This window comes from Hyperolius riggenbachi, chromosome 5 (genome assembly GCF_040937935.1).
Source record: "Hyperolius riggenbachi isolate aHypRig1 chromosome 5, aHypRig1.pri, whole genome shotgun sequence".
Classification (NCBI taxonomy): Eukaryota; Metazoa; Chordata; class Amphibia; order Anura; family Hyperoliidae; genus Hyperolius; species Hyperolius riggenbachi.
Genome location: NC_090650.1, coordinates 360,142,285 through 360,157,703, shown reverse-complemented (window position 1 = coordinate 360,157,703; position 15,419 = coordinate 360,142,285). Strand labels below are relative to the sequence as shown.

Sequence of the window (15,419 nt, the reverse complement as noted above, 5' to 3'; positions counted from 1 at the left end):
CAGCCAGGGCACTAGTGGCATGGAGTTTGTATGTTATCCTTGTGTCTGCATGGATTACCTCCGGGCACTCCGGTTTCCTCCCACATCCCAAAAACATACAGATAAGTTAATTGGCTTCCACCTAAATTGGCCCTAGACTACTATCAGGGTAGGATTTACCATAAGGCACTGTAGGCATGTGCCTACAGGCGCCTGGTGATAGAAAGGTGGCTCACTCTGCTCCTCAAGTGCCTCCCTCCTTCAGTATGCGTTCTGAGTGGAGTGTAATTGAGAGGTTACTCACCCGGCTCTCGGCATTCCACTAAAGCGATCTCCTTTCAGTTGGGGCAACTCAATACTGAGGGTACCTCTAGCTACCTAATACTAAGGGGCACCTGTAGCTAGTTACCTATGATGGGCAAGGGAAGTAAGGGAGAAGTGACAGCTGGACCACTGGGCCAGCCAGTACACTTGCGGTGCGGTTCTGCTGGGATTTATAGGTTCATGCAGGGCGATGTCTAGGGTGCCAGGACATCTGTGCCTATAGGCTCCTGTGATGTAAATCTGGGCCTGACTACGATACAAACACTACACTATACATACATATGACTATGGTAGGAATTAGATTGTGAGCTCCTCTGAGGGACTGTTAAGTGACAATACAATATACTCTGTACAGCATTGTGGAAGATGGTGGCGCTATATAACTACTATATACTAATAATATACAGGTGTTTGAAATACTAAATACCGCTCTGTGTTATCCGTCCATCATATAATTCTTCTCAGTTGTCCTTCATCTGGTCCATATTTCGACTTGGTTGATGAGGGACAACATATAAAGTCCTCTTTTTAAACTAAGCTAAATAAGGTCCTTTTTAGTTAATGTAAAGGTGTGGTATATTTTTATTTCACTGAGAAAAAACAACTCAAGGATGTGGATGTTTTTTCAAGATCTACTTTTTTTTCCATAAATGTAAAAAAGAGAATTCCTAGAAAGAACTGAAAACTGAGTGGCCACAGTATTTCATATATGGTATTTCTTGTCTGTCACAGGTCTGCTCGGCCCAGCGAAGAGGGAAGCTTGGCTACAGCTAAGGGCCGAAATTGAAGCCTTGACAGATTCTTGGTTAACACTTGCACTGAAAGCCCTCACATTAATTCACTCTAGGTAACATTCCTTTCATTTACAGCGCCAGTTGGCAAGACATTAATTGACCAATAAGTTTAAAACTTTTATCTCGTTATAGGCTGTTTTCTACAGAAAATCACTCAAATATGTTTTTCTTTTACAGGACAAATTGTGTAAATATACTTGTAACAACTACACAGCTTATACCCGCATTGGCAAAAGTTCTGTTGTACGGATTAGGAGTTGTATTTCCAATTGAAAACATTTATAGTGCTACTAAAATAGGTAAGTATAGGAAATGAAACAAAGCATGCTATATATGCAAAATCATTTCTCAGCTGGGGAAGTGTGAGGAAAGGCAAATCATTTCTTTCATTGCTCATCATATAGAACCCACTGTAGGTTAGAAGTTGTTGAACTCCAGTAAGTCTGCTGAATTAAGGCAACATAAATTTAGCTCAATTAAAATGGAACAGACCAATAATGTGGGAAAGTATTGAGGTTGACACTCCAATGCAGTTAAAGGGCTTGATTCACAAAGCCGTGCTAACTGTTTAGCATGGGTGTGCTAAACAGTTAGCACGGGAAGTACTGTTCGCGGACTTTTGCGCGCGCAAATGGCCGCAATTCGCGCAATCGTGGACTTTTGCGCGCGCAAAGTGCCGCGATTCGCACAATTTGCGCGCGCAAAAGTCCGCGAACGACACTTCATGTGCTAACTGTTTAGCACACCCGTGCTAAACAGTTAGCACGGCTTTGTGAATCAAGCCCAAAGGCTTTATTTAGTGCTGCTTTCAAGATATCAAAGTGCTTTTTTGTCAAGGAGTAATAAGTGCAGAAACGCGTGCACTCGGGAAAGCTCAGAGAGATGCGCACGTGGGTGGCAGTAGCAACAGTCACATTACTCTGAACTTCCGTAGAGTGCACATGTTTCTGCGTTTGTTACTCCTTGACAGAGAGGTAGTTGATACCTCAAAACATTGGAATTAATTGCAGCCCTTGAAGTGGATACAAACTACTGCACAGCACACAATCAATTTTTTTATTCCACATATGGTTGCTGAAGAATTCACTGCTCTGTGTTCTGTGTTTCAAAGATTATTAGCTCAAAGTGTCTAAATAGATGTTACCAGCAGCTGTGAATAGACTGCAGGAGAGCTCTGTTGAGGCCGCTTTGGCATACAGTAAACACTGAGGATTAAAGGGACACTTAAGCCAGGAATAAAAAATAAGTTTTACTCACATGGGGCTTCTACCAGCCCCCTGCAGCCGTCCCGTGCCCTCGCAGCCACTCAGGGAGCCTCCGGTCCTCCGCTACCAGCTAGTTTCATTTTTGCTGACAGGGCCGACAGGCGCCTGTGCAGAACACTATTGAGGATGGGAACATTAAAGGGAAGGTTCAAGCAAAATAAAAAAGAGTTTCACTTACCTGGGGCTTCTACCAATCCCATGCAGCCATCCTGTGCCCTCATAGTCACTCACTGCTGCTCCAGTCCCCCGCTGGTAGCTTGCCAACTTCGGAGGTCGGCGGGACGCATTGCGTACATTTTTACGCATTCTTGCTAGTGCAGGAACATTAACACATACATTTTTACGCGTTACTGGTTCAATGCGTAAATTTTTACGTATTGAACCAGTAATGCGTAAAAATGTATGTGTTAATGTTCCTGCACTATCGGGAATGCGTAAAAATGTACGCAATGCGTCCCGCCGACCTCCGAGGTCGGCAAGCTGCCAGCGGGGGACTGGAGCAGCAGTGAGTGACTACGAGGGCACAGGATGGCTGCATGGGGCTGGTAGAAGCCCCAGGTAAGTGAAACTCATTTTTTAATTTTGCTTGGACATTCCCTTTAAGAAGGATATGCGTGGCCAGGCCCGCGCAGGTGCAGAAAGCCCGCTCACTCCCTGGCAGGGCCTATTAGCAAAAATGAAACTAGTTGGCGGCAGGGGACCAGAGGCTCTGTGAGTGGCTGCAAGGGCACGGGATGGCTGCAGGGGGCTGGTAGAAGCCCCAGGCAAGTAAAACTGATTTTTTTTTATTCCTGACTTAAGTGTCCTTATAACCCTTGGAAAAGTGAAACCTAGTGAAACTTTTTTAAATTTCTATGAATTATAATCAAGACATTTTGCCATAAAGGTTATCATGCTGTGGCTAGCCTTAATTGAATACCTATCTGTTATTTCTTTCTTTTTTAATTTACCAAGAGTTTAGCTTTAAGATATGTAGTAATATGTACTATTCCTTTGACTTTCACAGGTAAAGAAAGCTGCTTTGAAAGGATAGTCCAGAGGTTTGGAAGGAAAGTTGTCTATGTAGTAGTAGGGGATGGTGCAGAGGAAGAGCAAGGAGCCAAAAAGGTAAGGCAAAAACATACTTATTACAATATGCTGTAAATCTATCCTTTAATCACTGTCTATCAATCACAGGCCCATTCACCGCAATAAATTATAATTTTAAACCAAATCTACTAGAAGTGACAAATACAAAGAAGCCTGCTGTTTGGGATCTACACGTTGTAGAGGCTTTAGTAAACCATTGCCATGTTTTTCCATTTTCTTCTACATCCAGTATGTAGTCATGTTATGACTAAGCACAGTGGATGTGTGTGGATTGCAAGAATTAATACTTGTCACAATGGCAATGATTAATTCAATGCTCCAGTACAAGGGGTTTTCTGGACGTGAAAGAGGGGCTGCTACAAATAAAAGAGGAGGCTGAAAATGGGGCTAAACACATGAAAAAGGGAAACTGATGCTCAAGGGAGCTGTTCATGAAAGAAAGGGACTGCTCTACATGGATGCTACACATGGAAGAGGGGGCTGCACATGGAGTGGAAGGTACACTACTCCACAAGAAAGGGGAGTCACAACATACCTGTCTAAGGGTACAAAAGTATTAACCTGATGACCATTTGATGACCATCTTTATTTGGAACAATGACATCAACCAGACAATACAGATCACACTGCTGTGTCTAAAATGGGTGATGCATTTACTTTTATGATAAAAATATCTGAGCTTTCCGAGATTGTGGACATAACACCCTCCCTAGAGCTTTCAAATGTATAGAATCTGAACAAACTCAAAGATTCTAAAACATTGGAAATGCTTTCTGGAGGGATCCTCAATACTGAGAAGATAGTACTTCCAAGTTAGGCATTTTTTTTATTTCCCCTGAATTGAAATGAGCTAACTTTACTCCATTTACCCCCTTCGAGCTGAAATGTTTGGATCCTAGCAAACAGAGACATATGGTGGCCTGGTTATATGCACTCGTCTCTTCACATCCCTTCACTTCCAGTTCTATCATTCCAACACAAGTGGCATGAGGAATTAGAGAGAGGAGTGGCCCTGGCACACAATCTTCCTCAACACCCAAAAGTCTTCATGTAATGCATGGTTTCCTGAGCAGAATTTTAAGTTTTACACACTATGATACAGAACCCCAGGGATATTGCATAGGGTCATTCCTCCTGTGCCTGTCAGTTGGTGGCATTTGGAGAAGATAATGGCAGCTTACTTCAGCTTCTTCATTACTTCATTATTTCATATAGCTTGGAGTTGCCCTGCACCACATGCATTTTGGAGAGGAGTCCTTTCCTACTCTCAAACACATTCAACTTGCTCATCTAGCACTTATATACAGGCTGAATTAGGCCCTGGACTACAATGAACTCATTACTATAGTCTGGATAAGATTGTACGTGCCTTTGAGGGACAGTTAGTGACAAGATTATATACTCTATGAAAATACTGCAGAAGATGTCGACGCTATATAAATACTAAATAATAATAATAATATATAAAAACAACTAAAGCTTTAATTCCTACATTGTGGAAATTGCAAACCATCCTTTCATTTATAACGTGGATGGGCAGAGTTTTAAAAAATTACTGAATTTGTCTCTGTGGACTGCTTCTTTACAGTCTGGTTTTTTGTGGGGGTTTTTTGTCTAGATCATCACATATTTATTAAAGCCTAAACTAAACTTTTTTATTTATTTTATTACAGCATTCAATGCCCTTTTGGAGAATCACGAGCCACTCGGATTTAATGGCACTGCACCACGCCCTGGAACTTGAATACCTGTAGCAGGAAAACAGCACTTTTACTCCTAATACATCTCCATCTTCACAATGGCTTACATTGAACAGCTTGTGTTGGTGTCCCTATGCATCCTGAAGATGTGGAAGTCCTACCGGAAGTGCTTACCTTCTGTTTGGTACATGGCTGTCACCTGAAGCAACGGGGCATAGAAGAAATAAAAGGAGCCAAGTTACTATAAGAACATCCCCCTTTTCGTAGAGTCCCAGAGATGAGATAAATGGTTCATACCTGTGAAGGGAAGAAAAACGAGACTTAAGAGACATTTGTAGGCTTCACAATTTCCAGCTTAGGGAATTAGTTGATGGAATGGCAGGTTTTACTGCGAGCCGAAACAGCTATGCTAAATCACTTAGTATAGTGCCCTAAAATCAAAGTTTACTGACTACAGCTTAATTTATAAGTGGACATTGCAGCTTGACACAGAGATGATGATGATGATGATGTAGATGATGATGATGAGGCAAACAAGGTACTAAAGGCTGGAGACTCAGAAATACCTTTGTCTAGAGTATGTATGCTGTAATTTAAAACAAAAAGATGTACATCACTGAGACAATCATGTACAGAAAGATTTTTTTTTTGGTGTAAATTTGTAATAATGGTTTCTTTTCCATATGGTTTAGTTAATATTAAGGTAGTGATGCCTTGGTAGGTCAGACCAGGGCAGCATTATGTACAAACTGTTGTGCAGTGCCTTAACAAAGTGTTAGTTCTATAAATATGTAGATATATATAAATTTCTTTTGTTACTGTAGTTATATTTGTTAAGACCAAAAGCATGGATGTCAAGTGTCAAGAACATTTTTTTTTTCATGTAGTGTTTGCCATTTTCATACTTTACAGAATTTATTCAGTATCCATACCTCCCCTATGGCTTACGGAGAGGGTCACAATTTAAGCACCACCCCTAGCAACCACTGTTCTAAAAGTCAGCCTTTTGTTATTGTCTATGCCAAAATCCACTATATTTAGGCAAATCCCCATACCGCTTGCCAAGTCCTGGCCTATCATGGGTCTGAATGACCACATTTTCTCACTGGAAAAAGTCTTTGGGAAGGTATGAATTTGAACCGATTTTGTTTTTGTCACCAACATTAAATCGTAGTATCCCCCCCAAAAAAACAAAAAAAAACCATCAGATTTTATCAGATTTAAAACGTATTTTCTTTGTTAGTCATACATACTGAATTGTACTAGGTGAGAATATTTACTGACAAAACATGTAAACAACTCTACCCAGTGGCTTATGTCAATGAGGGTTGAAGAGTATAGGGACATGCAATTCGTATTTTCTTCTGTTTTCCCTTGGCTCATCTTAAAATTGTCAGTTTTGATCCTCTTCTGTTGCTCTCCATGCACTACTAGTCACTATAGTGTTATGGTGGTTTTGGCGTTGGAGTTGATCAGTTGTATCTAATGATTTCACCTAAAAGAAGAAATGGGGTAAGAAAATTAGGAAGCATGACTGACACAAGATCACATGTTTCCAGCCAATCAATCAATCAATCAATCAATCAGAGACTTAAAGAGACACTGAAGCGAAAAAAATATGATATAATGATTTGTATGTGTAGTACAGCTAAGAAATAAAACATTATGAGCAGATACATAAATCTAATATTGTTTACAGTACAGGAAGAGTTAAGAAACTCCAGTTGTTATCTATGCCATTGAGCTCCACGACTTTCAAAGTTGCAGAGAACTCTGTCTTCTGAAGCTTGTTATCTCAACTGTCATTCACTATATTTTCTTTTTCTCTCCAGAGTACAGGTCAATAGTTCATTGGGCTGCTCTGTAAAATCATTTAGAATGCTGAGTAGTGTGTAAACTGCAAATATTAGAAAATGATACAATGTTATAAAAAAAACACTATATAACTGAAAATAAAAAATATGAGAATATTTTTCTTGCTACTAATGTTCTAGCAATTATCCGTACTACACAACCAATTCATTATATCTTTATTATTTTTTTTTCGCTTCAGTGTCTGGGATAGGTTGGTTGGAATCATGCAACCTATTTCCTGTTACATCACATATTATTTCTCCAGTAGAAGAAATGAGTAGAGGAAACTAAATATCTGAACGTAACAAGCACTTCTATGCATTTAAAGAGATCTGAGAACTATTTTAAAACCAATTTTTCAAACAAGCATATGTGCTTCGTCATAGCCCTGCCGCCTATATGGACGCCTTCATTTTCTATCCTGCACACACAGAGCCGCAGGTTCTTGCAGTTTTGTCCTATGTTTCTGGCAGCTGCAATGCATGCTGGGAGTTGTAGTTCCCATTGGATGTGATCACATTTCCTGGCAAGGAGATGTAACTTCCTCAATGAAATACATCTTGCAGCGTGTATAGTGCATCCCCACCATGCCTCATAGCGGCCAGGGACATTGGATAGAATTGCAGGAATTTTAACGCAGCCATGGTCAGAGGTGAAATGCCATGGTTCTCTGTCCACAGCGTGTTAAGCACTAACAAGTGGTGTTACAAACGCTGCCATTCGGCTGAATTTTAATTACACCAAAATGATGCTTGTGTTGTGAGTGACAGACGGGACACTGAACTGCTCACCAAGCGAGTTCAGTCATCCATCTTAAAGAGGACAGTTAATCTATAGGCAAGTTTTTAAGTTTGCAGGAAAACCTAACTTCATACAGACAGAGCCCAAGCAAGATTTAAACCTTGAATGTTTGTTGTGCTGCAATTTGAGCGTGAAAGTTACAGTGCCTGCCTGCTGCCTCAGAGATCTGTAAGTCATTCACCTGATCAAATTGATCACTTGCTTCTCTGTGAACTTTCCTCAAGCAGGGGCATAATAATATACCCTGCAAAGGATGCAGCCGCAGGGTGGCCCAGAAGCCACAGGGGCCCCTGTCCTGAGAGAATGACAACCAAGGGCAAGGAGAGAAAAAAACTTTCTGCTCTCTGCACAATTGTTCTAATGACTGCATCTGCTCAGCCACAGATTTGTAGACTGTTCCTATTCAGTGTGCAGGGGAAGGGAGCCCCTTTTAAAGTTTTGCAGGGGGGCCCAGTGATTTCTAATTACGCCCCTGTCCTCAAGGATAATTTCTATAGATAACTTGATCATCTTTCATCTCGAGCACACATGTCTTGCACAACATTGTATAAATAAGGCTTTATAAGCTATTAAAGTGGACCCAAATTAAAAATACAAGATTTCAGAAATAAAATCTATTTTCTAAATTATAATAATAAATAGCAGCCTTTTTTCAGCTGCATGATGACCAATTTAAAATATTTTACATTTAATGGAGGAACCAATCCCTTCCTTTCATATTGCCGGGACAGAATCCGACAGACTGGTGGAGTAGGAGGTGTCCGGCAAAGGAGGAATTGCTAATGGCTGCCACATGTATAACCCTAGTTATGAAAAGAGAAAGGTGAAAAGCATGCACTGAAATGCTCATAGGCTTGAAGGAGTGTTTATTTATCTTTGTATGTGTCAGAGTGGTGCAACTAAATATTTTTAATTAAAAAAATGTTTGGTTTGGGTCCACTTTCAAGCTGTTAACATTTGGCATTTGGTCATTTCATTGGTTTCAAAGTACATTTTCCCAAGCTTAAAAGGCAACTCCGATTCATTGAGAAATATGCACTGTTGTCTTTAGCTTCTGCTGTGTCAAAATGAATTTAAAATTAAAATACAGACAAATGTTATGTTCTGTGCAGCAAGAAAGATTTTCAAAAACACACCTTGAAATCTCCTTCTCCTTAGTGGATGGTCAATGAGATGCAGATAATTCTGAGTTGGTGTACATTTTATGGAGGTTTTATGCAAGTTTATGCAAGTGAAAAATGAACCAATCAAATGCAGCATCATTTGTATCCCATGGTTCATCCCTGCTCCTCAGCAAGCTTGATGTATGGTGCCTCTGGGTCAGAGATTGTCAGGGCTGTGGCCCATATGCAATTAACTTTTTCTCCTGAGTTTTCTCCTAGGAGACAACTTTTCATCGTCTATTTAGAATAACTTTTCAGCACTTTGCAATTGAAAAATTATGAAAAAACAGGTGGAAACGTACTATAAAAAACTATCTCAAAGGACATGTGACATTTGGTGACATGTGACATGATGAGATAGACATGTGTATTTACAGTGCCAAGCACACAAATAACTAGGCTGTGTTCCTTTTCTTCTTTCTCTGCCTGAAAGAGTTAAACATCAGGTATGCAAATGACAGTTTCTGTCCTGGTCGGACTGGGTCAGACTAAAGGCCCATACACACGTCGGATTTGCGCGAACGACGGGTCGTTTGAACGTTCCGTCGTTCGCACGTTTCCGCATGAAATCCGGCGTGTGTACAGACTATCGTTCGGGAGATAAGACTGGTTACCAACGATCCGCCGGGCGGATCGCTGGTAACCAGTCTTATCTCCCGAACGATAGTCTGTACACACGCCGGATTTCATGCGGAAACGTGCGAACGACGGAACGTTCAAACGACCCGTCGTTCGCGCAAATCCGACGTGTGTATGGGCCTTATAACATAACCCTCACTGATAAGTAAATACAGCCGTAAAACACTTTCCTGTCAGTAAATGGCAGGAAAGAGATAAAACGGGTCAATAATTCATAGATTTGAGATTTGGTGTACTTCAACGAAGGTGTCATTGAGCAGAGACAATGAAAGAGTAAAAACATAAAACTAGATTTAAATATAAAATAAAATAATGGGATATCTAAAAAAAGTATTTTTTAGGAGAAGAAGTATAGATACAGTTGTTTTTCTCATCAGTTTATTTTCACCTCGGATGTCTTCTAAGTATTTTTTGGCTTGCTGGTGATTTAAAAGGCATTTTATTTATAAGTTTAAAAATATCACTTAGGAGAAAACTCTAGAGAAAAAAGTTATTTGCATAAGGGCCCATAAGACTGGTCTAAATATATATATATATATATATATATATATATATATATATATATATATATATATATATAGTGCCGCTTAGGTACAGGGTTTATATATTGATTTTTCACCTGCTGCTAAACCTCAGTTCAAATACTAGTACAAAACTCAAATACATATAAAAGAAAAATAGAGAAAAAAATTAATAAAAAATGTGACAAAGTATAAAAATCTACTCCTTTTTTTCTATTTTTCTTTTATACATTTTTCTATTGCATTTTTTCTTGGAATGGAATAACAATAGAATTAGTGGTAACCTTTATACCTAGTGCCAATTCTGCATATTTATTTGACCTTTGATTATAATTATCCACAGAACTTTATCATCAAGGATCATCTCAGATAATCATTGATGACCAGGTCCTAATATTTTTAAAGATTTTTATGCGAATTCCAAAACATTGCTCCACCCCCACCATTAGTTAATTTCTGCAAATATCCTCCCATGTTCTTCCAAGTTCAATAATCAGAGCCTCATTAATGCCTCATTAATGTGAAAATCTAGGAATCCCCCTGGGTCCTTCTGGGAACATTAAATATTATAGTTTAATTTTATATATACGACTACAGCTATCACAACATTAACTTATTCTGGCTCATTTATTGAATCCTATGGCATTGTATGCTAACTGACACTGAATTTACAGGCGGTGTTTTCTTCAGGAGGAGGCTGTGTGGTGTAAACAGCAATGAATGTGAATAAAAGCTGCTACAGTTCAAAAGGTCACATGAAAGCACCTCCTCCTGTGAGAATGGCTCCTGTTCAGTTTACATAAAGCAGTAGTTAATCAAAAAATAAGAAAGCTGCAGAGGATTATGCTTCACAAACAACAGCTGGAGATTGTTCGAGGTATTTTTTATGTTTTTTGTTTCATCTTATGACGGCCATCATTTTTTAATTACTATGAATTATAATCATTGAACTTTGTGGATCCCGGATGTATTGTCTAGATTTATTTTGTAACAGCAAGTTCAAAAATCCAAGAAATGATCTTTCAACCTGAGAATAGATAAAAAAAAAACTACTGTATTAGAATTTTTTTTATTTCAATCAATTTTAAATAAATCATTTTTCACATAACTTTGAATTACATTTTGCACAAATAAAAACACAATTAGTCAGTTCTGTGGGCAGAGTGGTGTAGGTTCAGATCCAGTCATGGACACACTATCTGTATGGAGTTTAATCCATGCACTCTGGTTTTCTTATGCATCCCAAAAACTTACTGGCAGGGTAAAAATTGGCTTTAAAAATGGTAGGATGGCTTTTAAGCTTCTATGAGTTACAGTTATTGACATCATTTGATGTAATCTAAAACACGCTGTGGAAAACATCAGCTCTCTTTAAATGCGTAATAATAATAATGTGGTTATAAAAATCAACAAATATACAGGTCCTTCTCAAAAAATTAGCATATTGTGATAAAGTTCATTATTTTCTGTAATGTACTGATAAACATTAGACTTTCATATATTTTAGATTCATTACACACAACTGAAGTAGTTCAAGCCTTTTATTGTTTTAATATTGATTATTTTGGCATACAGCTCATGAAAACCCAAAATTCCTATCTCAAAAAATTAGCATATTTCATCCGACCAATAAAAGACAAGTGTTTTTAAAACAAAAAAGTCAACCTTCAAATAATTATGTTCAGTTATGCACTCAATACTTGGTCGGGAATACTTTTGCAGAAATGACTGCTTCAATGCAGCGTGGCATGGAGGCAATCAGCCTGTGGCACTGCTCAGGTGTTATGGAGGCCCAGGATGCTTCGATAACGGCCTTAAGCTCATCCAGAGTGTTGGGTCTTCCGTCTCTCAACTTTCTCTTCACAATATCCCACAGATTCTCTATGGGGTTCAGGTCATGAGAGTTGGCAGGCCAATTGAGCACAGTAATATCATGGTCAGTAAACCATTTACCAGCAGGGATGGTCGTAGTCAGCCAACTTCACTACGCTGGAACTACGCGTAGTTTTACGCAATTGCGCTTCGCCAAACTACGGCTCAGAAATCAAATATTCGCTACGTACGCATTTCGTAGACTACGTATTAAAATACGCAATTACGCATAGTGCAAAGCGTATTGTATGCAGACGCTTATGCCCTTATGCGGAAAAATTTCTGCATTAATTCCCCTTTAATTTGACCTATTCCATGCGTACATTCCCCTTTCCAATGCGTACTTTGTATGCATACAACTAACAATACTATTTCTAGGCATGCGCAAGCGTAAATTTAATCCGTACGCGGAAAAATATACGCGAGAACCGCATCGTAGTATACTTCGCAATACACATGTTAACTACACGTAGCAGGCGTAAACTATGCACAGTGGTACTTCGCTACGCGTAAATGCGGAAGTGTAGTTTTGAAACTTCGTCTATGAACTACGATTTGTAGATGCGAAATACGATGCGTAAATTCGCACTGGCGTAGTTTCTGCTCATCCATGTTTACCAGTGGTTTTGGCACTGTGAGCAGGTGCCAGGTCGTGCTGAAAAAATGAAATCTTCATCTCCATAAAGCTTTCAGGCAGATGAAAGCATGAAGTGCTCCAAAATCTCCTGATAGCTAGCTGCATTGACCCTGCTCTTGATAAAACACAGTGGACCAACACCAGCAGCTGACATGGCACCCCAGACCATCACAACTTTATCACAATATGCTAATTTTTTGAGAAGGACCTGTATTTTTATGTAGAACTTATACAAGCACTGCAGTCCAGCTTTTAATAAGCCTCTTGTAATCCTCTGCACTGCAGCACTCAGTCTGAGAGAGGTTGGGGCAACATTGTGTAGTAATTCTTCCGCTGAACTTCCTTTAGGCTACATTCACAGTGGTGCGTTGCGGGGAAGTTTTATAACAGCACTTACAGCACTGCAATGCAGCACCTGTGTACCACTTATGCAGCATTTACTGTGCAGCTGGTGCTTTGCAGTATATCGGAGTGTGGTATTGTAATGCACTACATGCAGTGTGTTACTGCAAAACCTATGCATTGACAGTTACAGTGTATACTCTTCATTGACTGTATGCTTTACTGTATGCAATGCAACACCTGGGTAATGTGTGGCGCCGCTTTGCCAAACTATTGTGTTCCTGTTGTCATGCTGCTGCACTTCACTTCCAATTTAAAGACTGCAAGTCTCCGATCCATCTATTTTATTACCAGCTGTAATCTTAAAGTGAACCGTGCACCATTCTTAGCATGCAGGCTGTCTCAATAGAACATTAAAGATGCATGCCAACAATGTGGATCACTATTAAAAAAATTACCTCTTCTTTTTAGACTTAAGAGTTTAGAAGAGGTGTTTATTATCCTACTCCCTCCTACTTCGTAGGCCTGCCCGATCACAGACTTTTCAGACATGATGTAATTGTTTTATTGCACACATTAGCAGAGAGCAAATAACAGCTCAGCAATAAAAAAAAAAGCAAAAAAAAGCTCAACAAAAGTTAGATAAAACACTGTACTTCATATAGTTTACAAAAACCACAGATGCTATCTTCACACCTTCCCTGGGCAGCTAGAAGAGGGGGAGCATGGCAGCTTCCATAGCTATTAGAAATCAGGAAAAGAAAAGTGGTGGGTGGTTCCCTTTAAAACACTGCTTGGTACTTTCCCGCACCTAACACAGCAAAGCAAGCACACTGCTCAAATTATGGACTCTTGATGCTGCTAGAATAAGGAAAGGTTGAATAATAAAATGCATTGTTTTTTTTTTTAATTCATAGGGTAAAGTACAACACTACACAGGTTTTTTTTTTTTTTTTTTTCAAATAGTGCCCAAATATTAAACATTTCAGCCGCATTGTACAAAAAAGCATGCTGTGTCCTTAGATATGTACAGTTATCTCCCTTCACTTAGTTTTGTGTTAAATTAATAAATTTAATTTGTGGAACATTGATTAAATTGTGCTTAATTTTATTTTAACCTGTACCTACTGTAATTATAATTGTATTTCTTTTGTTATTTTTTTGAAGCAAAAATAGATACTTTGGGAAAAGAGTGAATCATTTTAAATAAAATAAAAATACAGTAAAGAATTCAAATCTTTAATTTATTATGGGCTGTTAGTGGTTGGCAATGGAGGGGAATTAAGTTAGTGTGATGCAGATTTTTCCTGGTTTTGTCTTCACTGCAACAAAAATAATTTACATCAAATTTTTAGCCAGCTTCATTATTAATCTTTAACCACTTTGCGTCAAGACCTTGTTTCCCCCTTATGGACCAGAGCAGTTTTGACGATTTAGCGATGTCCCTATTCATTCAGCATTAACTTTATCCCTACTTATGACACCTAAATAAAATATACAGTATATTGTTTTTTTCCAAGACAAACTAGGCTTTAATTATATGGCATTTTTTCCCTCAAACAGTTTTATTCTCTATGCATTTTAATGGAAAAAAAAGTTTCACCAATATCCAGTTTAAAAATAAAAAGTGCTACTGTAGATTAAAAAAACGTAAATTTTGATTAGCTATTTCTACCGTTTATCACAAAAACTTAGATTATGTTTCTGTCACAATTTTTGGCGAGGATATTTAATTCAGGAATGATACTACAGTGTGTATTTTACACTATGAACTGAGAAAATAAAAGTATTTTAAATGGTAAAAATAAATCTTATTGGCTCAGGGAACATATATTACTTTACACCAATTAGTGCTGCATCAGATACTGCCGGAGGTGTGCACAGGAGCAAGCCCAAACGTGTACAGAACTGCTTTAGCTACACGACATATATCTACGTCCTCGTGGCTTAGGTGAAGTCACAGAGGATGTAGATATACTGTAGTGGTGGATAAAGTAGTTAAATAAGAGGAGGCATGAACCTCTGACGTCTTCTCTAAAACCAACGTATTGTGGGTATAATTGATTAAAAAAAATATTAAGAATTACTTTTGGCAAAAATTAAAACATATGCATACTTTGTTATAAGCACTTCACATAGATATAATTCAATAATTCATAGCAAAGAACCATCAGTCTAAGCACTTGAAATGCCAGAAAATGAAGTATCACTTGGATTACACAAACGCACACGTCATATAATTGAAGACAGAGGTAGCAGCCACACAAGGGGCACCCTATCGCATGTAAATTATAAAATGCAATGTCTGCATGAAATCCAATATGTAATACCGTTATGGCCCCCACTAGGGATGGCAAAATTCCAGGGATGCAAATTCTATATGGAAATGTATGCAGCTTGAAAATGGACCAATTGAATCTCTTTGTAAAATCTTTGGAT

At 38.7% G+C, this 15,419-nt stretch overlaps 1 protein-coding gene across 5 annotated transcripts in view; it reads left to right on the top strand.

Moving 5' to 3' along the window:
- The window catches only part of EYA1 (EYA transcriptional coactivator and phosphatase 1), a 185,363-nt gene extending 175,873 nt beyond the window's left edge, over positions 1-9,490 (top strand). For all 5 annotated transcript variants that reach the window (XM_068237498.1, XM_068237501.1, XM_068237500.1 and 2 more), the window contains 4 exons: positions 1,036-1,150; positions 1,275-1,396; positions 3,369-3,469; positions 5,125-9,490. In XM_068237498.1, coding sequence (XP_068093599.1) covers positions 1,036-1,150; positions 1,275-1,396; positions 3,369-3,469; positions 5,125-5,205 — 419 coding nt within the window. In that variant the 3' untranslated portion in view covers positions 5,206-9,490. The remainder of the gene's footprint in view (positions 1-1,035; positions 1,151-1,274; positions 1,397-3,368; positions 3,470-5,124) is intronic.
- Positions 9,491-15,419: the final 5,929 nt, after the last annotated feature.